At 45.4% G+C, this 26688-nt stretch overlaps 1 protein-coding gene across 5 annotated transcripts in view; it reads left to right on the plus strand.

Moving 5' to 3' along the window:
• LOC133134706 (ankyrin repeat and sterile alpha motif domain-containing protein 1B-like) overlaps positions 1-26688 on the plus strand; it is a 183405-nt gene that overhangs the window by 146984 nt on the left and 9733 nt on the right. For all 5 annotated transcript variants that reach the window (XM_061251012.1, XM_061251013.1, XM_061251015.1 and 2 more), the window contains 4 exons: positions 20302-20409; positions 23485-23673; positions 24860-24985; positions 26104-26175. In XM_061251012.1, the coding sequence (XP_061106996.1) occupies positions 20302-20409; positions 23485-23673; positions 24860-24985; positions 26104-26175 (495 nt within the window). The remainder of the gene's footprint in view (positions 1-20301; positions 20410-23484; positions 23674-24859; positions 24986-26103; positions 26176-26688) is intronic.

The following is a 26688-nucleotide window of genomic DNA, read 5'->3' on the forward strand; positions in this document are numbered from 1 at the left end:
GATTTTCCACCTCTGCTGGCGCAACACTGCTGACTAACAGTCAAATATGCAAGAGCAATCTCTGAGCTGCAGTAAGATAATTATCCACTAGATGGCTCAAGTGTCCTTTATTTCAATTAAATTTGAAGAGGGGTAAAATGTGCAGTTTCCGAAAATAAGTTGCTTTTAACCAGTGCATTACCTTGCTCTAACACCGTTGAAATTAAATCTGAAAAGTGCAAAGTGAAGCTCTTCCCATTGATTTAAGGAGCACAAGAGTTTGGAATCCGTATTCCTATAGCTGTGACGTTCCCATCGCTACAGACTTATGGATGAGATATATTTGGAAAATGATTCCGGGCGAGTTTTGCCGGCGTTGGTGTGGTAGTGACGCTCCTAGGAGGAAGATAAACTCCTCTAGGCGAGAGCTAAAAAGCCCCGTCGCATTGTGGTTTGGAGTGTTTGGACAGACTCTCCTGCCAGCTGCTGTAAAACTCCCTTTCATGTTAAGCTCTGCAGAGCCTCCAGTTTCCCCAGTAAGACTGTAAAGATCTGATTATAAACCCAAGCTTGGCTTTGATAGTGAAACACAAATCCATTTTATGCCTTTAAAGGAGACATGCCATGTGCTGTCTGTATTATTATTTATATTTTTATAAGACCATACCATGTCAGTATTAATAAAATTGTTACTGTTATACTGAGAATATCAACTGCCTGCGAGAGCAGATTTCACTGCATTCATTTAAAAACACCTATGACGCATGTATATTCTTTGTGTGTTCCTCTATGTGTGAGGTTATGTGGTTGTTGTGTAAACATTTAAAGCGTTTTTCAGAAATGAGCACAGATATCTTCCAAGTCTAGTGCTCTCATTGTGTCACTGTTTACCCAAACAGCGCGCATCACACTGAGCTGCAGCTAAATCACTGGAGTAGTGCTTGTGTTTAATGGGGTTTGGAATTACCCGGTGGAATAATGAGGTGTGCGTGTGTGCGCATGTGTATGTGTGCATCCGTGCTTGTGTGTATTACCTAGTGGAATAATGATGCGTGGGTGTGGGTATGTGTGTGTGTATACGTGCGTGTCTGTGTGTGTGCGTATACGCGCGCACGCGTGTGCATCGCCCTGTGGCATAATGACGTGTGTGCGTGTGCAGTTCTGTGCGTGTGTGTGTTTATTATCATACCATTCCAGTAAGAGCTTGTTCGTCTCTCTGCGGTGTGAATCAGAGCCTCTGTGGGCTGCTGGAGTCTGCTCCTCTGGGCCCTGGGAGAGCAGGGCTCGACACGTCCATCTCCATTCATTACATTCCACTGAAACGCCAATTTTATTCTCCTCCTGGAGGAGCACCAGCAGCCGGCGTCACCCGCTGAACTGTGGGCAGGAGCGGCTGTAATTACGGGTGACTTAAATAGTACACTGTCATCCTGTGTATCCAGCTCTATTCTTGCTTCTTGTTTTCCATAGCCGCCATTCGCAGTAATAATACAGAGCACGTTTTTCATATTTATTACGTATGTGAGTTAATGCTTTGTGTATAATTCAGCACATCTCTTCTTTGTGCTCTTCAGTAATATTGAGGGTGATGGTGAAGTTGTGTGAATAATCCTTGAGCAGTGCCGTAGCGCCGTGGGGAAGGTCAGTGAGTGTGCGTGAGCTGGGATGGGCTGGTGGTGTCTCTCAGCCTGGGGCGGTGGAGCCCGCCGGTGTCACCAGGAGATGCCAGATCTCGGCCCCAGAAGTAAACACAGATCAGGGGCGATGAACAGTGCCCGAGACCTGCCGCCTTTTCCAGCCCTCTGGAGGAAAAGCTTTCTGCTTAAATTAGGCGTCACAGTCAATGTTAAAATTCTGATATCCCGTATGTCAACCCACTGTTTTTGTGAAAGCATGTAGAGTCCTTCACGCAGAACGGAAATGGACATCAAGGGGGTGAACATGATGTTCTGGATTATAAGCTTGATTTATTTTCATATAATTTAATGGGTCTTTAATATAATGTTACATGCACTGTACTCTTTTGTCCCTATAAAAATCATCGTCAAGACACTGTTCAGATGAATAACATATTGTACAGGCCATACTCGTAAAGGTAAAAAACTACTGTATGAGAAAGTTCTGTATCTTTATCCAGGTTAGATAACAGTGTTACTACAGCTAACTTCATCTTCACCCAGAATATAGAGTACACAAGCAACACTATATGCCTAGAGTTTTACCAAAATGTATTACACTTCTTTGGCAAAGTGACTGCTTGCTGCTTTGGAGGCTTTTTTTCAAAAGTGAAATGAGATTTCTCTGGTCACGAGGACTTTTGGAAATGGGAATGTTTTGCGCTATTGAGCAAGAAGCTCCAGATGTCTCACAGTACATCTTAACCATCTTGTGTTACTAACACAGAAGACCCAAATGCAACTTGGCAGTTATATGTGTTTTTATCTACGTATCTCTAATTTATCAAGGTGTCTGCGGCGAGGACTGTGTGAGCGTGTGATTAGAGACTGCGTCTGCTGATTGGCCGCACCTGCTCGGTGATGAATGCTTGTTGATAGGCTGGTCACAGCTGGTGGGTGGTGAGTTATTGGAGACATAGTGATATGAACAGTATGCGCTGGCTCTGCCCGTCGCTGCGGGTGCCAGGACTGCCGGCCCCATCTGTACCACGACAGCCGCGTGGGCACACACCGCCGGGGGTGTGGCTTCCCTTTTGGGAGCCAATGAGCAGCGGCCGGGGCTCAGGAAGGCATCAATTAGGTAATAATAGTTTCACTTTTTAATGCCCATTAACTTGTTGCCATGACGGCTTGACCGTTGCTATAGAGACTTTATTTGCGGAATGGTCTTGAAGCGCTGTGTATTGCGCCATCAGAAGCAGGATGGAAAATGATGTTGTGTGTGTGTGTGTGTGTATATGTATGCATGCATGTGTGTGCGAGTGTGAGAAAGGGAACACACAGCACCAGAACCCATGAGCATGACCTCACTCATAAATTTGATATGAAAATGCGGGCAGGTTAATGTTGAACACTGCAGGATCTGTAGCGAATATAACATGTTAATGAATCCAGGGTAAATATATAGACCTGTTAGTGAGGTGTGGGGAGTGTTAATGAGGTGAGAGGGGGGTGAGAAGACTGCGCTGGATATGAGTGATGACTGAGGTACTGTCTATCACAGGTAGGAGTGAAGCGTGTTATTGGACTGGAGTGGGCACTTGAGGGTATGATGGGGGGTCGCACTGAATAGAGGGGGGTTAATATGGTGTGTGGAGGAGCAGAGTGCGGTCTGCAGCTCCTGCAGGAGGAGAGGAGGAGCGGAGAGCAATCTGGAGCACCTGCAGGAGGAGGAGAAGAGAGGAGGAGGGGAGAGTGATCTGTAGTAGCTGCAGGAGGAGAGGAGACGTGGGGGAGGGGAGGGGGGAGCTTACAGGAGAGTGGGGAGATTATCCCCTCACTGTCAGGGAGCTGGGCACATCGCCGGCGTTCTGGAGAGGAAAGGGTTAAGCTCCTCGCTCCGCTACGGGAGAAGAAGACTACAGTACTGCACCGCTTTCAGTCTTCAGTCACCTGCACCGTGTGAGAGAGAGAGAGAGAGAGCGCGTGAGAGGGAGAGAGAAAGAGAGAGAGAAAGAGAGAGAGAGAAGCCTGACTCTGGATGTGCCCGCTGTATCCATAGTAACGAGGTGGAGGCAGAGAGAGAGAGAGCGAGTGAGAGAGAGAGAGGGGGAGGAAGAGAGCTATAGAGAGGAGAGAGAGAGAGAATGAGGGAGGGAGAGCTGTAGAGGGAGAGAAGAGAGGAGCGGAAAAGAGCGGTTCTTCAGTCGTGTAGAGGTGTTCACGGAGCTTGGCGCGCTGCGTTGCGATTGATCCACGGCGAGTTCGGACCGCAGAGAGCCAGCGGACACCGGTGAGGGGAGAGGAGAGCGCAGCTCAGCGCTCCGATTCCACCGCACTTCCTCCATCTTCTCCTTCACCTCCTCCTCCTCCTGCTCCTCCTGCTGCTCCTGCTCCTCCAGCGGGCTGCTCTGTGACTCAGTGGAGTGAGGAGGAAAGAGCTCCTGCCGTCTCCCGGCCTCCCGGCGAGGGGGAGGGGGGGTTAGAGCGCACCGCTCCGCGTAAAGAGAGAGAGAGAGAGAGTCTCAGGATCCTGCCTACACCGCAACACTCAGGTGAGGAACCTACTACCAGAGAGAGAGACTGAGAGAAAGAGAGAGAAAATGACTGAGAGAGAGGAGTGTGAGAGCAGGGGAGAGACTGGGCGAAAGAGAGAGTTGTGCTTTGGCAACATAAGCTGTATCTTGTCATGCCAATAAAGCATTTTTGAATTTGAATTACAACTGAGAGAGAGAGAGCAAGAACAAGAAAGAGGGAAAAGTAGAGAGAGAGGGAAAAGAGAGGGAGAGAGAGGGTTATTGTGATGGTTTGAGCTTCATGCTCCATTGCTTCCATTGTTTTCTGTTCCCTGGTTCTGGTCTAAACCCTGATCCTCTCTGCTGGGCTCTTCTCATGAGCTGTTCCTGATCCTCTCTGCTGGGTTCTACTCATGAGCTGTTCCTGATCCTCTACTCCATGGGTGCCCAGTCATGTGCCAGAGGAGGTTTTCATTCCAACCAATCACTAGACCTGCTGTTTTCACCAATTAGTTCCCTCCTCTCTGGTTGAAGGTGTGTTAATTAGTGAAATCAGCGGGTGTAGTGATTGGTTGGAATGTAAACCTGCATACTCTCGGGCCTCCGTGGCAGATGATTGGGGAGCTCTCTGCTGGGCTCCAGCTGTATTCTTGCTGGTTAAAGAACAGCTCTCACATCTATAGCACTTATGTTCACTGCAGGGTGCTTCTCATTCTGAGCGAATGCTGCTCTAACTCATTTGGTGTTGAAGTCATTGGATGGATCCTGATGAGTCGTGATTGATCCTGATCGTAATGTCAGGGGTGTCCAGGTTGTACTTATCAAGGTATTGATTGAAGAACATGATTATTTCATGAGTTGAATCAGGTGTGATAGTGCTAAAACAAAAGCCTGCGCCTACACCAGTACTTTTCAGATAAGACTGGACCCCCATGATCCTGCTGTAGTCCCCTTAATTTATACACTTTATACACTTTGTAATCTTTAATGATCATTTTTGATTTAAATTATTAGTTTGGCTGTAGTGCATGTTTTTCATTACTTGTTATTGTTTTGCAGTGCCTGTCCCAAACTAGAGCGATGGTGAACTATCCATTAATGCCATGTAGCAGGGATCATCAAATCACGCTCCTCAAGGTCCACTAATTGTTCAATTACCTGGGAGAAAAAAAAAACAGATTTGGATTCAAGGTCCAGATTTGGTGATGGCTACCCTATCTAGCATTACTAAACCTGTTTTGCAGTTCTGGTCCTATTTGTAATGGCCAAATGTTTTCTATTCAAGGACAGGCACATCAATAAATACTAAGAATCTCAACAAGTATTTTAGTCTTATATTGCTAAAAAAGACCAAAGTAGAGCCAATGTTTTTGACTCGTTTCAAGATTTGCCAATGGGGTTTGAAAATCACTTTTAAGTTACTGCTTACTGTAACAGTTACTTAAAACAATCTAATATTTTCGCCTTAGAAAAAAAAAAGATCTTAAGATCTAGACCGTGCCCAAGTGTCACAGTATCCCAATTTAAAAAAAAAAAACTAGGCTTCATTTACACAGAGTAGGTTGACTGAGCACATGTGCTCATTTAACACCCTGTTAATGCCCCTCCGAGTAGCCTAACCTGCATGTCTTTGTAAAAGAATATGTGTGAGGGTTATGGAGATGGTGCGGTACTGACTACACCAGTTGGTTTTCTGCAGTGCGTGTGGGGGAGGGGGCAGAGGGAGGAAGGGGGAGGGGGGCAATCTCTCTCTCCGTCTGAGGGAGTTCAGTGAAGCTGGCCAGGCTGCAGCCCTGTAAGGCACCGATGGGGGCAGGTTTGGGAGCAGTGGCGGATTTGGCCAGCGCGGGTTTGGCAACAGGTGAAGGTGCCCAGTGCTGGAGGATGGGAGCAATGCTGCCCCCTAGGGGCTGACCCCAGATTCTATTTACAGCTGGAGGGCTGCTGTCACACTCTCCAGTTTAGACCCAAGCACAGTTTAGACCCCTGCACACAACAACATGTGGTACCATTAGCTCAGGAGGTAGCAGTGGTTGTCTAGACGTGTCCTTGACACCTAACCCCCAATTGTTCCTGACAAGCTGGTCGGTGTGTGAGTGTGTGTGTGAATGGGTGAATGGGAGGCTTTAATTTAATACAAATTTGGATAAAAGTGCTATATAAATGCAGTCAATTTACCATTTACACCTATCCAATAGCACACCTCAGTGCTGCATCATCACCAGTCACAGTGTCCACGTTAGGATTTTTTTGCCCTTTTCCGCAGAATCAAATGCAAGACGATGAAGAACACAGACACATTCTCTTAAGAGAATTTTCGTTCATTTACAATGCACAAGGGAGAAACAAACTCAGAACATTCGGGCAGTCTGTGCTGAGAATATCTCTGAAGGCTTGTGTTTGGTGAATATCTGTGAAGGCTTGTGTGTGGTGTGTTTGAGAATATCTGTGAAGGCTTGTGTGTGGTGTGTTTGAGAATATCTGTGAAGGCTTGTGTGTGGTGTGTTTGAGAATATCTGTGAAGGCTTGTATGTGGTGTGTTTGAGAATATCTGTGAAGGCTTGTGTGTGGTGTGTTTGAGAATATCTGTGAAGGCTTGTGTGTGGTGTGTTTGAGAACTTTGCAGCGCTGGTGCTTATTTGGCCGTGAATTCTTGGTTTTGTTTATTCTGCCATCAACTGGTAAAGTTCATAATAAGCTTGGGTACAGGAGGTGTATTCTTCCATAATCTAAATTTCATAAAGCTTTATTGTCCATTAAATATAGATGGAAAATTGTCTTTGGCTTGTTGGCTTAATTAAAGTAAATGCGCTCGACATACATAAAAATAAAAAAACAATTAGGAGGAAAATGATGAAAGGTCATATAAATAGTGCATGAGACGACATTAAAATTTAAAATGGAGATTGTGGGGAGGATAAAAGCTCCCCTTGCAGGTTCTCCATGCCAGTACAGCTGGATAACATTGACCAGATGGAGGGCGCTCTGAGGTGGACATGAGCAGTCATTTACAATCTGACGGCCCTTTCTTTTGGCTCTGATGTGTACTATTCAACTATTCAACACCTGCGATATGGTGGGTGGTGAATTGGGTCCTTCAGATCTGGTAAATTGTAGATATATTCTTCCATAAGATCTGGTATATGTTGGTATATTCTACCATATGTGTGGCAATATGTAGGTATATTTTTCCATAAGATCTGGTACATCGTAGATATTTTCTTCTATAAGATCTGCTATATGGTAAATACTGTGTATTATTTTTGTTAAATCTGGTATATTGCCATATATTCTTCTAATTAACTGTGGTATATGGTGCATATATTCTACCATAAGATTGGTATATGGTAGATATATTTTTCCATAAGATCTTGTATATATAGGTTGATTCTTCCACATGTGGTATATTGTAGGTAGCTCTTTTCTCCATAAGATCTGGTGTAATTGAGGTTCCACATGCTGCAGTGTACAGTGGGTGTATTTTTGCGTACTGTGCAGAGGTAGAGCTGCAGCTCCTCTGTAGGTCATGCAGTCAGGCAGAATGTGAATGAGGTGAAATCTCCCCAGGAGTGGAGGTGCTGGGGCTGGCCTGCCTGCTCTTTCCCGATCGCTGCAGGAGTGCATCCGCCCCATCCCCGCTTTCAGAGTCTTCAGCCTTTCCTCACACTGAGCGCCCATATGGCCCCTCCGTGAGACTGCGGTGTGTGTGTGTGTGTGTGTGTGTGTGTGTGTGAGTTTGCCTTACTCAGATATTCAACACATTTATTTTCACCTGTTGTATCCAATTAAAACTCCATGTGCCAGGGGGCTACTGACCTCTGGACTGTGGAATTGGAAGCGGTGTGATTCTGGCCTGGATTCAGTTTTAATTTGCCCTTAACTTTGACTTACAAACAAGTGTCACGTTTCTAATGCAAAAAAAGTTATTTTCATTTATTTTAACAATTGCTGACATAGCCAATCACTGTCTGTGAAATCACAACCAGCACTTTAATTGACAGTCAAAGCTAAGAGAAAAATGTTGATTGAATACAGACTTTATCAATAAGCTGTCTGTTGGAAGATTGGCCATTTGGTGTACACTCTCTAAGGACAGCAGAAGACGTCATAGGCGAGTTCGGATTGGGCAGAGGGCACTGCATGTCATCAACAAATGAAAAGGAGAAGATGATTCATGAAGGGGCCAACCAATGTTCTTTGCTACCAGTGTAAAGCAGCGTGTTGACATTTGGCTGTGATTTCTGTAGAGGAAGCTTGCAGTTGAGAGCAGGTGAAACCGGGAGAGTGGTAGCTGGTACAGTGTGGGCTGAGCACCAAATGTAGGCTCTCCCACAGCTCACTCTTCTGTGGAGCTGCACAAATGCCATTTTTAATATTCGCTTTCACCAAGAATAATGTTACAAAGAAGAGCCGAACACCATTTCTCTCTACGTTTTCTCCTTCCAGTTCATCACTGGAGTCCTACGATTGGCTCCGAATTCCCTCCTGATGTATGTTTGCTTGTGTGTGTGTGAGTGTGTGTGTGTGTGTGTGTGTGAGTGAGTGAGTGTGTGTGTGTGTGTGTGTGTGTGTGTGTGAGTGTGTGTGTATGTGTGTGGGTGTGTGTGTGTGGGTGTGTATGTGTGTGTGTGTGTGCGGTGTGTGTGCATGTGTGGGTGTGTGTATGTGCAGTGTGTGTGTGTCTGTGTGTGTGTGTGTATGTGTGTGTGTGTGTGTGGGGGTGTGTGTGTGTGCGGTGTGTGTATGTGTGTGTCTGTGTGTGTGTGTGTATCTGTGTGTGTATGTCTGTGTGTGTGTGTGTGTGGGGGTGTGTGTGTGTGCGGTGTGTGTATGTGTGTGTCTGTGTGTGTGTGTGTGGGTGTGGGTGTGTGTATCTGTGTGTGGTGTGTGTGTGGGTGTGTGTATGTGCGGTGTGTGTATGTGTGTGTGTGTCTGTGTGTGGGTGTGTGTGCGCCCGTGTGTGTGTGTGTGTGTGGTTGTTTGGCGGAGTGAGATGTCGTTTCACAGCGCAGCGGCTGTTTTCATGTGCAGCGTTGCATATGCTGTGCACGGCGCTTCACGTGCGCGCGGTTAATAACGCCGCCGCAGCCTTGCGGGAACATCGCTGCAGAACCGTCAATCCGCGGGGACCGACACGGCGATGTAGCGGCGCGGCCGCTGAGCTGTGAACAACGACAGTGGGGGGGGGACGTCTCTCTCCCGACCGTCCAATCGGAAGCGGCGATGAGAGAACATGGATGTATAAGCGGCGGGCTGCGGGGGAATGGAACGTGGCATTAGCATTTATCCTCCAGGCTGTTGCCTTCCCTTTATGTTCCGTCTCCAGCCAGCTGCATTGCGCGCCAAGCACCAGTTCTCCACATAGTTGCTAGGTAACCAGCTCCGGTCTCCCTCCCGTCGCCCCTGCATCATGGGCGGCTGGTTACTGGCTCATCCTGGCGTGTGCGCTTCCTGCCCTGGCACCCGGCTCTACAGGAGACCTAGGTCTGAGCGGAGAGTAGCCTTAGCTGTGCCATTGCCCAGTCGGGGCTCTGTTTCCTCTCCGAGCGAGGAGAATTCCCTTTGAACCGGACTGTTAGCGATTTAACCCGGTTTGGTGAATTCTTAAAGGATCGATGTATTCAAAATCAAACTGAAATTAACAATAGAATCTTTATTCTGTTAAAATGTGATTTATTTTTGAGGGGGGAAGGGTGAGTTGTTGAGCAACACAGTGTAGAGGATTTAAGTCCCAGCCTCTTTTGGGGTTAGCTAGTTAGGTGTGGACTTGTTTTCTTGGAACTGTATCGTAGGCGCCTGACAATGTCAACGTAGAATGGAAAAAGCATCCAGTGATTATGCTCAGTGTGCTCCATCACAGACTAAATGCTAGCAAGCCAAAAACCTCAGTAATCATGGTTTGTGTATGGCTTTCAGTGTAATTAAGCCTCTGTCATGGCAACAAGGGGGAAAAAGTCCCCCCCCCACACCACAGAGAGCAGGGATCATCAAACCCGGCCCTTGAATCCAAATCCAGCCCTGGTTTTTTTTCTCCAGGGTAATTAACTGAACAATTAGTGCTACTGATTAGCCAGGTTTCACACCGGACTCCCAGGTAACGGGAGCGTGGAAAACAGAAAATAGTTATTGGCCCTTGAGGACTGTGATTTGATGATCCCTGATGTAGAGGATCAAGATGATGTGTGAATCAAGTGTAAGGAAAACATCATTTGTACTTGATGAGAGGCTTGTGTGGACTGGTGTCTGTTGGGAACAATAACAGCACAAATATAGAATTAGAAAGGAATAAAAGACCCACAGTGTGTTTTCATGTACATAGGCAGAGAGATAATTAGGCTTAGAGAACTGTTAGTGGAAACTCAACACTGTGTGTGGAAACTCAACACTGTCACTGAGGGGTTTCAAAGGAACATTTGAATTTAAATCTTTCCTCTCCACCTCGTCGACTCACAGGTTATCTTGAAAAAATACCGATTTGAGATTTTGTTCATATCTTTGGAATATGCCATATTTAATGCTTAATAAAACATTGATATCTGCATCATTCCAACTTAAACCATGCATTTTCATTCCTTCGTATGTAATTCTATATTAAAAAGGAGGTCAGGGAATCCAGAGTGTGAAAGCCCAGATAAGCTTTTAATCAATACTGGTGTCATTACATTACACTCCCACCTCCTCGCTGGCTGCGTTAATAATAGCACATTTATTATATATTCATTGAACATTTATTAATGTTGACTAGCCATGACCAGTGTATTTTAAATGATTTAGTATTTAGAACTGCAGTTTATTTATTTATTATTTGAGCAGTGTAAAAGAAAAATCAAACCAGAAACTGAAGTGATATGTTAGTTAAAATGAGCAAAGATAACACAATGAAGTTATAACGCTTATTGTGGGCCGCATCTGCAAGTTTGTACAAGTATATAAAATGTGCACAGGGACCAGGGCACAGCATCTATGTCATCCTTTTTCAACCTTTTATTGACCTTTTCAAAACCGTTTGGAACATTTTGACATGTTTTGTCTTCCTGAGGAAGGAATTCAAAATAATGAAAGTTTGTGGCTGCACAGACAAAATATGTTACGAAATAAGCCTTCTTTGTATCTAAAGAACGCAGCGCTGTGTCACTTTGGCTGCCATTAAAAATCCAAGGGTGCTGTGATCTAGAACATGGATTTGGTGGAATTATATAATTGTAGAATTATTCCTTTATTCTCTAATTTTCTTTTCTTTTGTTGGTTTTAATCGGCTGACCCAATCCTGTCCCTCCCTGTGCCATTGTGAAAGATGGCCTTTGTGTTAGCCGTTGCATAATCAGGAAGAGGTCCCAGTGTGGGAGCACAAAATCTTCTTATGGATGTGCTGCCTCTGTCCGTGTGCCAGCCAGGAGAGCGTAGGGAGAGACTGTCTCTGTGGCCCGTCACCCAAACAGGGCTTGACCTTTGTGATAGCGCAGACGTTTTTCTCTCCGCATGCTCATTCCCCATGTATGTGTGTGTGTGCATGTGTGTGTGAGCGTGTGTGTGCACATGTAAAATGTGCAGATGTGTACGTTGTTGTATGTTTGCATGCACGTGTTCCTGCTTGCTGGCATGTTTGTGCTGTGTGTGTGTGTGTGCATGTATGTGTGAGCGTGTGCGTGCGCATGTAAAATGTGCAGATGTGTACGTTGTTATATGTTTGCATGCACGTGTTCCTGCTTGCAGGCATGTTTGTGCTGTGTGTGCACGCACACGGTTTACAGTGTTTGCCTCTATGAGAATTACATAAAAAGGCACACTACGCCACGTGCCTCCCATTCAAAGCAGGAGATTACAGTGCCTCACACTGACATGGGGGAACACGGGGAGATGTGGTTGCTTTGATGTGGATGCTGAACACAGGTTCAGAACAAACAAGCGTTCTGACACTGGAGTTCCTCAAACAAGATCCTTGGGGTCTAAACTTCCGTGCCTCCATGCCACAGTAAATCCCAAATGCAGTGCGTCTTCGTTATTGTTGACACAGCCAGTGCACAGTTTCATTTTCATAAGCACAGCTTATTATAGTTTGGGAGTGGCTGTGCTCTATCTCTGCAGTGTCAATCTGTCTCTCCTGAGCCACTCACAGGAGGCCAGGTATACCTGAGGCATTCTGGGAAAATGGACCCAGCACAGCAGTATGATAGACAACTGCATATACTGTGATACAACAGGCTGGCCCCACGCCCAGGCCAGTCAAACAGAGCTGACCACCATGTGTATCCTGTGCACACTGTAAATAAGCAAACATTTACCTACCCTGCTTTATGCTGAATTTGCATACAGTACAATCACTATTATTTGCCACAGTCTTCTTGAATTGAACCAAACTGTTAAGTGACCATTTTAACAGACATTATATTACATTTCAATTGTGTGCTCCTATCCACAGCCAATTTACAGGAGTGCTAGTCACAGGAATACAGAATTGTGATATCACTAAAAAGGCCTGTCTATAATCAATAAGTGTGAAGTTTACCCCTCAAACCAATAAATAGGCACATGCGATATGTATTTGGAAGCATCTCTGTCCAAGGCTGTTTACAAGGCCAATGCTATGGCAGTAGGTGGGTTGTGCAGCACTTCAACAGTTGGTGAGACTGCCTGAGCTGAAACACAGACTGCTGTACTGGGTCTTCTGCTGCTGTAGCCGACCCACTTCCAGGTTCAACGTGTTGTGTGTTCAGAGATGCTCCTCTGCATGAGTTACTGTCACCTGCCCGTCAATATGAACCATTCTCTCTTCTCTGGCCCTTCTTATTAACTAGGAATTTTCACCCACAGAACTGCTGCTCACTGGATGTTTTTTGTTTTTTGCACCATTCTCTGTGAACTCTGTTGAGACTGTTGTGTGTGAAAATCCCAGGAAATCAGTAGTTTCTGAGATATTCAAACCACCCCATCTGGCACCAACAATCCTTCCCCATTGTGATGTTCGGTCTGAACCTCTTGACCATGTCTTCATGCATTTAGGCATTGAGTTGCTGCCACACACTGATTAGATATTTGCATTCACGAGCTGGTGTACCGAATAAAGTGATAAATAAAGCAGATGGTGTGCCGTGGTTCCTGTCAAGACCAGGCTGGTAGGACAGCCACAGGGGCCTACTGGTGCTACTCATGTTTGCCCAACTTAATCCTGTAAACCAGCCTCACAGAGCTTAGTCAGGATTACATCATCGATTCTCCTGCACGCATCAGCAGAACAGCCCAATTTTAATTTCATTCTCAGGACGAACTCCCTTCATATCGCTCTTCATCCTCCTCAAATCCACCAAATGTTATTACCTCCTTTATTATCCACTGCAGGGATTCTGAAAACATTAGTTTTGGGCATCTGTTTATCTGTTTGGAAATAAAAATAATACCATTCTGTTCACTGGCCTGCGGGAAATCTCCATCTGAACAACAGGATGGACATGATTTAAGAAATGAGCTGTGTGCTGTTTGCAATATTTAGTTCTTTCTAAAAATCTGGTTCTACCACCAGTGACTAAAAGGACGCACTTTCCTTTTATAAGTAGTATGAAAAGCTCATAAAAATGCTGTGACTTTGCTTAGTTCTATTGTAATTATTTAGACTTGCCTCAGAGTTTGTGGTTCATTACACACACACACATTAGAGGGGATAACTTGACTGAATGTGGCTGAAATGAAGCAGTAAAGCTGTAAAGTGCTGCTGATTGAAAGATGGATCCAGGGCATAGTAGCCTCAGGTTCCCACTCCATATTCCTGTCACCCCAACACCTTCAGTGAGGACAACATTACCCGCGTTTCCTTTATGCTGTTTTAGCTTTCCCCCCGGCCGTTTCTCAGATTGAAATGCACAGTGAGTGTACACGGCTGTCTCTCTTGAAGTATCCACTATAGCGAGAGAGGTTTTTATATTTGTATTGCATTTTATCAAGAACCTTCCATTTTCTGCAGTTTTCAGTTTTCCATCAGAGGGGCCTAAATGCACTCAAAGAGATGGAAATGTTGTGAAATTGAGTTTTCACGAGCACTGGCTTTGCCACTACGATAAAATGATGGTTTTCCACAGATCCGCTTAGGTTAGCGGCACATACATTATACAGCATTCACATTTCCATTTAAAGCGCAGACACATTGAGAGCCCATGGCTCTCGTCAGTAAGACTGTCTGTCTGAGCCCTTGGTCCCGTCTAACCCTGAAAACGAGAGCTGGGGGTCATTCATCACATCTCTCTTGACCAGTCAGCGTAACCCAGCCGGCCTACTCCTGGGCCTGTCTCTCTTTACAGAGTGTACTGTATGTGGATTAGGCATGAAGCAGGTTAGATAAATGTTTGCATATTTACAGTGAAAACTATTGGTTGTGTGCACAGGGTAAACATGCATAGCTCTGTTTGGCTCACCTGGGCTTGGGTCCAGCCTATTGTGGTGCTGTATATACTGTAGGGATGGCTATCCTACTGCTGCCCTGGGTCCATTGATCTCTCTTCTCTTCTGCTTTTCAGTTTCAGAGTGGTGTCACTCGAGCGGTTTGACAGTAATATGAATAAAGTAACTTCATAAAGGGTTGGGGAAGAGGATTGTTACAAAAAAGCCCACTTACAGTAAAAGTGGTTTGGCATGAGCCACTCACCTGTTCAAAACAAATTCAGCAAAGCCACTGGAAACATTCTGGTTCATATAGGTTCAACATGGACTTAACACTCCCCACATAGAGTCGTCCTTATTTACAATACTGCATCTGTCAGATTTGACATCCTTTCATATTTTGAAATAAGACACAGATGCTGTACATCCTTGTTTTCCAAAGATAGGTGTAAAATGCTCGAGGAAAAGATTACATTGCTATCCCGGAATAGCCTGTGCCCTTATGTAACAAGCCCTGTTAGAACTGGAGGGCCGATTCATCCCACGCCTCTGCAGATTCCCAGCTCTCTCAATTCCCCCACAGAACCGCATGTCGGCCATTTGCATTTAAATGAAAGCCCTTCTCTCCTCATGCACTGACGGACAGTGCGGTTGTAACAATGCACTCGATGCAGCGCACTTTATTTGTTTATTGCGTTGTTTCAGCATATTTCACATGTAGTGTTGCCAGGGAACATGAAGTAGGTTAATTACTCTGTCAGTAATGTTTTAAATGAAACAGCTTGGGATTACATTAGAATTGGCTCTTCATTTCAGCCTTCTGCTGAAAACACGGCACTCTGTATATTAAATGGCAACTGGAGTGAACATTACATTTAAAAAGAGGCAGTTGATCATGTTTATCTTGACTGTTAGAGGTTTTGAGCTTTTTATTAGTTTTCATGAGAGGTGATTGAATAATGATGGAAAATGATCAGACATTTTTCTTTTTTCACGTCCCTGATAATGTTTTCTTTAATTATCTTTTATTTTATACCCGTTTTTATTTCCATTTTCTAAATACCTTCTCATATGAACACAGCGTTGTTAAGTGAGTCCTCAATTTGTGCACAACATTAATTTCAAAGGTAAATATGGTTATATAAAGGGAAGACACAGAAGTTATTATTAATTGGGAAGTTGGCTGTTTCACAGGGATTCGTTAGGCTTATCATACAATCCCTGCCTTTACCCTGCCATGGCTCCTTGTCTACCACCATGTCAACAATAACATGTTCAAGTCTAAAGGGTACAAACTCACATATTTCTGTAAGTACCTTAATTCTACAGTTTCTGAAGCACATTCAACCTGATCCCTTTCATACGATGCTGCTGCAGCGAGCCCATGCAAGGTTAACAGAGAAGTGTACAACATTTCTTCACTCCCAGTCTGTCTGAAGAGGGTTACTTTATTCGAAGGCGCATGCATTTAAAGAGAAGCTGTGTTCTGAGCCGACATGAAAATTTAATGCGTCTGCAGTGATGAACAGTGTTTAATGCGCGCGGCGGTGACAAGACAAAAGAACCAGCGGCAACTGCAAGGCGTTCCAGCTGAAGAGCTGAAATTATGATGAAGAGAACATCTAGAGGCGTATGCCGGAGATCTGTGCCAAGCACGAGACGGATGCTGACAAATGTAATTTGTAATCCGTGCTTGGCAGTGATTGTACTGACCACGTCCTGGAATGTATTGTTAATCTATTGTTTGTGTGAAATATGAGTTGAATATTGTGGGAATGTATGCGCTTATTTTTAGTTAAAGGTGATATATGGTTGTACCTGGTGGACGTAATTGGCTTTGTCTGCAAATGACATCAATGAAAAGGCATTTACACACACTTTGGACTACAGTCCATGAATGTGGCAATACTAAGCCTGTAAGGCCATGCTATGAAACATGCTACAGTAAATTGTGTTTGTGAGCCAGGTTGTTGGACATGGCCAAACATCTACGGTAGATCTAGTTTGTTGCTACAAATCTGTAGACTTGCAGCAACATGCGCCACATTTGAGTGAAATCAGGCTGTTCTTTCAATAGGCAGCCTTATTGCTAGGAAGAACAGATTACAGAAACATTAGGATTTGAGCCATTGCAGCTTAAAGCTGACTAAGTTACCAAAAGGTCAGCACTTTCATGCACCAGTGAACAAGTGAAAACCTGTGAGCAGCACTGACCATACTGTGTTAATATGTTTGTATTAATAAATAATGGAAAGAAAATGGCTGATGTCTTCAAGTGAGACATGTTCTCAAGAATCAGCTCAATTGTAGTGTTTTAATAAGACATTTATACATTAAGACATTTACAGTGCAATATTCATACCTTATGTACCATACAAACCAGAGTAAATTAAAAGTGGGCTTCGGAGTAATATAAGTGCAGTATGTGCTTTATTGTGTTTCCCTGAGCTGGCTGGAATTTTAGAGCCCTTTTTTTCCTTTGAAATATTCAACTCTAAAGAGTTAGCGAAGTCTGTCTGAATGCCAGTGTTATAAAGCAGCAGTGTGTTAAGTGCCTGGGAGATTGAGTTTTTACTTGGCTTGAAGTTCTCAGTGAGCAAGTTCCATTCATAAAAGCTGCTGTGTGACCTCTTTTTTCAAGGCTTACAGTATGTGGAGACTGTTTTGCCTTCTGTGAAAGAGCAAGTGCTGAGTAAGCCTTCTTCTTTGAGTTCACAAAAACGACTCTTCTGTGGATAACATTTAAGTAGTTCACAGTTCTTTTCACAGAGAGTTGTGGTCCTAAAAGCACAATCTGACATTGCTTAAACTCGGCAGTTTTGGTAAATTAATGCTGTGAAATCCAATTAGCTAATCATGGTGGATTGTGCTTATTAAAATATAAAGAGTTTTTTAAAGCTGACATATGGCTCATGGTTTATGTGTGATGTGGTAGATTCATGTAGTGTTTGGCTTGAGGTCCTGCATCACTTCAAACCCTCCAAAAAAGGTCTCAGGCCATTCTATCTGAAATCTTTCTTGGTCTTCCAGACCTTGCCTCGACTTCAACTGTTCCATTTATCTTCCATTTTCTAATAATGTTTCTGACAGTGGAAATAGGTAGTTTGAAACATTGAGAGAGTTTTTGTAGCCTTCTCATTCTTGGTGGAAATGAACCATCTTCATTATGAAATCCATGGACAACTGTTTAGAGGAACCCATGGTTGTTAACACCAGACAGAACAGCCACTACAGTTGGGTACTTTAGAAGGCATGGAGTTACTTCAGAATAAAAAGTCTAATCAGTGGGTTTAATCACAGATATATGGCAATAACTGGTTTTCGGGAGATAATTAGAGGTTGGACTCGAGAAAGCCATTGTTGTTTGCAGCGAAAGTGGAGAAACAACGATGAATGTTTGAGCTAGTCAGTGTGCATGCAAATCATGATATTAAATTATCATATGCAATACACAGTATAATATGAAATGATAAGAGCTTGTTGCTGTTTCTTCGATGTTGGGGCTATATGGTATGAAGCCATCCACTGTACAGGTGCTGCTCACCTGATTGTCCTTATCACAGTTGTCGCTCTAAGGGAAATCCTCACACCTTTTTCCTCTTTGCCCATCGTCCTCTCTTGGGACCTGGAAGGTGACTTGCTGGATGATAGGCTGTTCATATTGTAGCTCCAGGTAATGTCCCTCCTTCAGCAGGCTTGGTAGCACCACTTGACATTTTAGAGATGACGTGTCGGTGGCTATCAGTGCAGCTATCATTGCAATCAGGCTCACCTCAAAGTATCACTTTGAGAAGCGGGCACAGTTGTGTTTCTCTCTCTGAGTGCGTCACGATACATGAGGATATATTTTCCAAAGGGCCGTGCGTTGAGTACCTTTTTCTGTTCCTTGCCCTTGTGTTTTCAGTTCCAAATTTTTATTTTCTTTCCTCCATTTGCAGCGGGTAAATAAATGATCTAGTCAGCACAGGTTAGGTATCTTGATAATGATCAAAATGTCCATCTGGCCTAAAATAATATATTAAAATGACAAATATGAAAATATTTGGCTCCACATTTTAGTCCATGAATACCCATCACACTCCTGGAAGAATGGGTTCATTTTAATAGGAGATTTAAAAAAAATAATTTATTTCTAAGGCCATATTTTCTTCCTTGAGTGGCTATAGACATTCATGGCTACTATATTTTCAAAAATAGCTAAATTATTTTTTTCTGTGTTCATTCGGTTACTTACCAGATGGAAGCATTGGAAGAAAGGGTATTTTCCCATCCATTACGCACGAAATGACTGCACACACACATGGTACGCCGTGCAGACGCACGCATGCACACACACGCCCGCGCACACACACCCCAGCTCTGTAACGATGACGTCTGTCACTTTCCATCTGTTGAGTGCTCGGTCCACTGTGGGCTGATTACTGTCTGCAGCACCGTAAGGAAGACATTCATTTTCCCCTACTTACTGTGCTGATTTACGCCCTTGCACAGTAACAAGACAAATGGCTTCTCAGCACACTGCTCCAAGTAGGGTGGCACTGCCTGACTGATTATATCAGAGCGGACCCTCTAACTGCGCTTAAAATACAGGCTCAGCATAAGGATTTTGGCAGATCCAAGGAATAATAGTGAGGCAGAGATGTGTGTGTGTGTGTGTGTGTGTATGTGTGTGTATTACCGTGTGAGTGTGTGTGTGTATGTGTGCGTTTGTGTGTATATTACAGTGTGTGTATTACCGTGTGTGTGTGTATATTAAAGTGTGTGTATTTGTGCATACTATCAGTAGCATTTGAGCTGAATAAGAAGTGGTTTCCAGGGAGACAACTTTTTTGTGTGTGTATATTGCTGTGGGTTTCTTTTGGTGTATGTCTGTGTATGACTGTGTGTGTGTCCTCATTAGTGTATGTGTGTATGTATTATTGTATGTGTGTATGTGTGTGTGTATATTGTCAGTTGCCTTTGAGCTGAGTAAGAAGTGGTTTTCAAGCTGTGGAGAGGGAGGGGACATGCCTGTGTATGTTTGGACATGCCTGCGCTATACCCCTCTGTACACCACTGAGGAAACGCCCCCTCTCCAGGGAGACGGCCAATGGGGATTGTGTAAAACAGCTGTGTTAACTGTCTTGTTGCCATGGCGATAGGAGCAGGTACCGAGGGGGGGTTGGGGATGTGTTCAGTGACACAGCGTGCCAGGAAGTAGGAAGCAGGAAGACAGAGATTAGTGGACCTTGGGGGCAAATAGTGTGGAGATGGACTAGGACCCTTTGTTTTCAGAGGGAGAGGTGGTGATAGTGTGTTCGTGTTTTTAGAGTGTATGTTTGAGTTATGTATTGAGTGTATCACTGCGTTTTGCTGTTTTGGTGTCTGAGCGTGTTTGGGATTGTGTCAGGACACACTCACAGACGTTCCCCTGCGGGCTGGGATTTCGGAATCTTCCTTTTTTTTTTTTTTTTTGCACGGTTCTGTGGGCGGAGGCTTAGTCAGTTGAGTGATGTCATGGCAGGGTGTGTTCGGCAGAGTTTTCCCCGGCTGGCGGAGCCTCGCTGCTCTTTGTGCTGCATTCTGCGCTGCCTCTCAGAGAATACGCACCACACAGGCCCTCTGACCAGGATCTCAGCCTTAGGAGGACTGTGTGACAGGGAGTAAGTGCCAGGTAATCCAGCCCTCAGTGACTTCATGACACAGAAACCCAGGCTCCAGTGGTCCTCCCAACACTGCCCATGGGCAGGGAGAATGGTGAAGTCCTAAGATGGCAGGTGAAAGGCTCGTTTTTGGGTCTCCATCTGAGTTTGATTGGTTTTTCCGCCCTTTGTTGTCCACAGGTGTTGAAGGTCAGTCTCATCGGACACAGGAAACGGATTTTGGCTTCACTCGGAGACCGGCTACACGAAGACCCGCCCCAGAAGCCACCCCGGGCCATCTCCTTAAGGGTGAGTAGAGCCCCCTCAAAGCCTCTTCCTCTTCCTCCTCTTGCTCTTGTGGGTGGAGCCACGGGGGTCCGAGAGGCTGTGTCAGGTGACCGCAGGCGATATATTTTCTGTTTTTGTCTGTGAGGGAGCGATATATTTTCTGTTTTCGTCTATGAGAGACCTCTTTCAATCAGTGTCAGCGCTCTCCTGCAGTACCGTCTGGACTGTGGAGTGTAAAATGGTCGCTGTGCCTCACAGGAGGGTTCTCAAGTCTGCCGCAGTGCTCCTGCGAGTCCAGACCGGAGCAGCACAGCGCTGATATCAAGCTAGTGGGCTACAGAAAAAGGGGTGGGGGGTTTGGGGTGCTGCAGAGGAGGGGCTTTCACGCTCCTTGTTACCTGGGCAGGCAAAAACACCAAAGGACTTGTCTCACACACGGTATCTCACACGCTGCCTGGACCCCAACCCCGCCAGGGCTAACGGCACGAGCTGACCTTGGTGCGTAAGCACTACTGTACAGCAGCAACCAGAGAGGCACGATTCTCACTTCCAAACAGGCTGAACATGTAAAAACGTCTTTTTTTTTTAAATGAGGAGAAGATAGTATCTTTGTTTATGAAGCTCTGTTCGACACGTACACCACACCGGCATGGGAAATGCAGTCGGGGACGATCACTGGCACATTCCTGACGAGCCTGTGCTGGTTGTTTCGTGGACTGCGGTCTCCCTCACCCAGAACCCAAACCCAGGCACTCAGGAGCCCGGCGGCAGAAACACACACAGAGGACAAGACTGGGCGCACACTGACGTTCTCTGCAGTGTTCACTCTCTCTCTGCATTATTCTCTCTCTTTGTCTTTCTCTCTCCCCCCGTTTCCCTTTCTCCCTTTACCTCACATCACCCCGCTTGTCTGAGTCAGGCAGTCGATTGGTCAGTTTGAGGGTGAGGGGGCGGTTTTCATCAGCTGACTGTATCCCCTGACAGCCGTCAGTGAGGTCTCCCACACTCACCTGCTGATTGGTGGGAGGCTTGCTCAGTCTCGGGGGGTAAAGGATCTTTCCTGAGGAAAAATGAGCTGTGTAATTAGAACAGCCAAACCTCTGGGACTGCAAAGCCTAGATTTCAACACATTTTTATTCGTGTTTGGACTGTTAGCTGATTACTGATCTAAAAAGTCTAAAGAAGGTTAGGAATTTAAATGTCTACATCCACATATTCGCAGGTGTGTGTGTGTCTAGAATGAAACTGTAGAATATTAAGTTGTTTGCATATCGGGAATTGAGGTTGTATTTATATCATAACTAGGCTATTGTAGGGTATTTGAAGGATATGTTGTATTGTTTACAGTATGTTTGTAGCGTGTCGAGATACAGTATATGTAGGTTATGTTGGTATGTATTGGTATTTAATTGATAGTGAGGTACTTGTGTGCAGGATATTGAGGTCATTTTAGGAAACTCTGAGAGGCTTGATGCTAAATGAGTTAGTGGAGGAGTGGTCTGCAGCAGAGCTGAGCTCACACTCAAATTAGAGGCCGAGTTCAGAACAAAAGAGCGGGGAAAAGGCTTTTCTGCCCCCTGTCTGTGTGGATGTACAGCTCTGTACATCCAGCGTTTATCAGCACCTGCTGTAGACGCCCTGGAGCTTCGACAGAGTGATGCTCTGCATGCAGGAAGGGCTTTCGAATGTACAGTATGTGAAAACGCTGGAATACATCTGCTTACCCAGGCGATAGTTTTAAAAAACCCTCCTCCGCTTCACCCAAACTCCCTGCCTGCCTTCAACCGCTGCGCCCCCTCACGCTCTCCACCCCCCGCCCCCACCCCACCTGCTGCTTCAAGCACCAGAACACTCTTAATTAGAGGACACCACTTAGCTTCCTCGTCTTGACGTGTTTAATCTTTCGCTAATAAAGAACAATGCCCTCCGTCGCCGGGCAGGAAGGCCGAACCCCTGGGGGCTGGAGTCGGGGTTTCGCAGCCAGGACACGCTGCTCTCGCCCGGGCAGCCTCCTCGGGCCAGCTGCCTCCCCGTGCCACGCCGTCTGCTCTCATTTCATTTATCAAATTAGCACAGACGCGGAGCGGCATCATCAGCCCCTGCATCGCGCTGAACTTGATTGATTTCTCCTTTAAGAGCGTGGCTGGGTTTTCACCAGGCCATCAATCTGCACGGAACGGGCGTAAACAGCTGGCTGGCCCGACGACAGTCCCAGAGTTCTGCTCTTCCACCGTAACTTTATTTACTCCTGGGACCGGCGGTTCGAACACGATGCTGATGATGCCACGGGTCTTCGTATTTCACGGCCCAGAAGCGATGATGATTCACTTTGCCCTGTGTTGTCGTTGACTGATTTTTTTTTCAGCCGCTGTCAGTGGTTTAAAGGCTAGTAGACCTGGGAGTTTTCAGTTGTTGAGAATACCTGTTCTCTCATACGCAGGCTGTGTGGAACCCTGATTATGCATGTACTGTAGAATATTGGGTCAATCGTTGGCTGCTGGACCAATCAGAGAGCAGAAGGGTGCAGTCTGACCTTGTGTGTGATGTGAATGCTGAAGCAGAGATGGTAGAGAGAGCATTTTCACTCACCGTTAGAGCAATATTTCACAGCAGCAGTGTGGATCAACAGGTGCAAAGCCATCGCAAAGGGGGCCTGATTTTGATATAGCACAGGCAAAAATTTTAGCACACCCAAAACTAATAACACAGCCAATGATTGGTGCAAAAGAAATACCAATTACCAACCAATGGTCATGTTATTGGTTTTGGGTGCACTAAAAGGTTCTGCATGTGCTAAAGGTCTCAGTGAATCAGGTCCTAGTGGCGATACGGTACTGAACTGGGGATCTTGACTGGAACCTAGATGGCTGGTTATTCAAGCCCCAGTGTAGCCACAATTAGATCAGTGCAGCTGCCTTGAGCAACGCCCTTAACCCCACATTGCTCCTGGAGGGATTTGTTCCCGCTTAGTCTAATTGACTGTAAGTCGCTTTGGATAAAAGCATCAGCTAAAATAACTGTAGGAATCAGTCAGGTGCTGTATGCCCAGTGCCCTGGGCGTAACCCTACAGTGACCGCTGACGGCTCCCCCTGCAGGAGCCCACCGGGAACCACACCCCCCCGCAGCTCTCGCCGTCCGTGCCGCAGAGCGTGTTCACGGCCGCCGGATCGCTGGACGTGCAGCACCTCATCATGCAGGCCGACGCCCGCAGACGCCGCAATGACACCTACTTCGACGACGTGCCGCGCTCCAAGCTGGAGAGACAGATGGCCCAAGTCAGTATGGTGAGTGCCACCGCTTTGCCGAGTTTTTCTTCTTCTTCTTGTGTTTTTTATAAACTGGCCCTGCGGGTGTCTCATCCGACAGCATTACTCAGGTCAGAGGCGTATCAACACCTGGCAGATTTAGTGACCCCGCTTCAACTTCATAACATCGCTGCCTTCAGACTCCTGTGAGAAGATTGACTTCCTTAACGCTCTGTAACAGGCATCATTTTCTTGCCACGGGGGCTTGTTGACGCTAGAATATTGAATGGATATGAATTTCCGATGAGGGAGGGCAGTGGAGGTGGAGGGTGGGGGAGGAGAGAGGCATAGTCTGAGAGAGAAAGACCTGCCCACACTCTCTTCAAAACATGGCTGTCCACCCTCTGGTTGGGAACACTGCTTCAAACCACGCTCAGCCGAATAGGACTGTGTTTTTCACACCCTGGCTCTCTGTCAATCAGAAGGCTTCTCTTTCGTTTTAGAGCTGTTTTACTAGCCAAGCCAGTGCTCTTACAAACACGTCATTGGTCCCATGGCCTTGGTTTTGGACCAACGCTGGTTTTAGATCAATTCAGCATAGTGTCAGAGATATTTATAGCATGAGGGTGGGCTTATATTGCAGGCATCAAGATCAGTTCACTATTTGTGAGTCTGAAGAGCAGCAACACAGCATTGATCCAAAAAAAATAACTCACAGAAAGAGCTGGTCTTCAACAGCAACAGCTTCCTGTCCTTTTTATAGTCTCTCAAATGCTCCCTACAGCTGCACTAAACTGCTGAGTCATGCTTGCTTCGTGACCACACTCAAGAGTGCTCGAATCTTCATTTATTTACCAATAGTGGTTTCACCAAAGTTGCTGTTTTTGTTGTGGTCAGGAACCCAAGCGTATGAGTAAATTATTTATAAAGTTTCAAAATCATGAATAAAGCTGTCACAATCCTTAACCTGCACTACACATATTATATTCTTATATTCTATGCATTTGAGACCAGTCCACTCTTTAGTAGATAGGACTAGTGTAATCCAATCTCTTTGTTGGAGTTAAAATATTTGGTTGAACATTAAATGTAAAGCATATTTTGTATTTGGGAAAATATGATACCAGATACCATCTTTAATGTGCCACATCCACTGAACTCAAGGCAAGGGAGGAATGTACACTCAACAGCTTGTGATGTCAGTTTGTCTGTTCTGTTGTTTCAGCAAGGCGAGTGGTGTGAGCCAATCACGTTGCGGCCGCCCAACGAGGCGACATCATCCACGCCGGTGCAGTACTGGCAGCACCACCCCGAGAAGCTCATCTTCCAGTCATGTGACTACGAGGCTTACGTGAGTGCCGCTCTCCTCACAACCTCACAAAGCTTTTTTGGGGGGGAAATAAGCTCTTGTTCTCTCACTTTGCAGAGGCGCTTAAGGCAGCACCCCAAGAGATGTGGTGTCATAACCGCATAACACTAGATAGAATCATCTTTTTTTCTCTCTTCTTCTACAGTATCTCAATCTCCCAGTGCCACCCTTTCTTCTCCGAGCTCATACTTTCTCTCTCTGGTTCTTCACCTCTCTCTTTCCCTTTCCCTTTCCCCCCTTCTCTTCCTTCCTCTCCCACATTCCCTACCTCACTCTCTCTTTCCCAGTGTCGCAGCAGTAGAGCATTGTGGCATTATGGCCAAAGTGTATATACCTCACAGGTGATATGGCCAAACTATCATATCATCACATCACCATCACATTATTGACGCTATGATGGTGTTCGGTTTTATTTCAATACAAATAGGAGAAGCGTAGGACAGGAGGGATGATTGGGGGGGAGGGGGCAGTTCGTAGGCACAAAGGCTACCGAGCGTATACTGATCAGTGCTGCAGAGGTGCCAACCCGCCCCCGTCTACTGTCACGCACCCCCACCTCCACCACATCTCCCTTCTGCGCAGCACCGGAGAGATACAGCAGCCCTCTTCAATCCACACTCAGTCCTCACTGCACCGAGCCGTTTGTACTCACCATACAACACAAACGCCCGTTCGGAAAAACCTTGTGTAGTTGAAGGGTCACCTGTGATTGCCTATTGGCTGTCAGGCTGCTGTTTGAAAAAAAAAAAAAAAAAAACACATCACGCTGCAGGTTTTTTATTACGTAATATTCAGAACAGAAATAGCACTGCTATTGTCGCTGTCAGTCTGCACACTCACTGCCCGCTAAGAGGCTGTGTAAATGAGGGAGAGCCGTCGCCCTGCCAACGAAGCCACAGATGACTGTAAAATCATTTAATAATATTACAACAGCGCTGCCTTTACTCATTCGGCCAGGGAGTGCTGTAATATCACAACATCGCAGTAACACCACCACGAGGCTTCCTTTATTAATGTACCCAGACCAGTACCCTAACGTTATTACGTGTAATGTAATAACGTTACTTTAGCGCTGTTTTAACCTTTTTTTCACCCCGCAGTATCTGGGATCCATGCTGGTGAAGGAGTTGAGAGGGACTGAGTCCACACAGGACGCTTGTGCCAAGATGAGGGTAAGGGTCCTGCCATCCAATCACGTCCCTTACCCACACCTGTTCTGACCAATCCCATGTTTACATGACATTATTCACGACAGAGAGCAACTTATACTGACACTGCTTGTATTTGTATTTACTATCTCTTTAAACAACTGGATATTTTCAAAACAATTAAGTTCACAACCTTGGTCAAGTACTTTGCTGTAGACAAAGACAGTGAAGGGATTGCAATTTAGTCAAAACAAAATTATCACATGTAATTGCTTGTATGCAACCAGATCTGAATCATATGTCCTATTTTTACCCCCTGACCCCAAAGCAGGGAGGTCACTTTAGCAGTGTCTATATACAAAAAAGGGAAAGCCAGGGCAAACAGCATTATCGTCAGATGTTGCATTGTGCCTTTTTACAACTGCCACTTTCACATTGTGAAATACTCTTTACCTTGGTAATCTATTGTGCTATATATCTTACATTACCAATGTAGTTCACTATCTGCCTAACTGCTTTGGTGCGCCAGCCCTAGCC

This window comes from Conger conger, chromosome 8 (genome assembly GCF_963514075.1).
Source record: "Conger conger chromosome 8, fConCon1.1, whole genome shotgun sequence".
Classification (NCBI taxonomy): domain Eukaryota; kingdom Metazoa; phylum Chordata; class Actinopteri; order Anguilliformes; family Congridae; genus Conger; species Conger conger.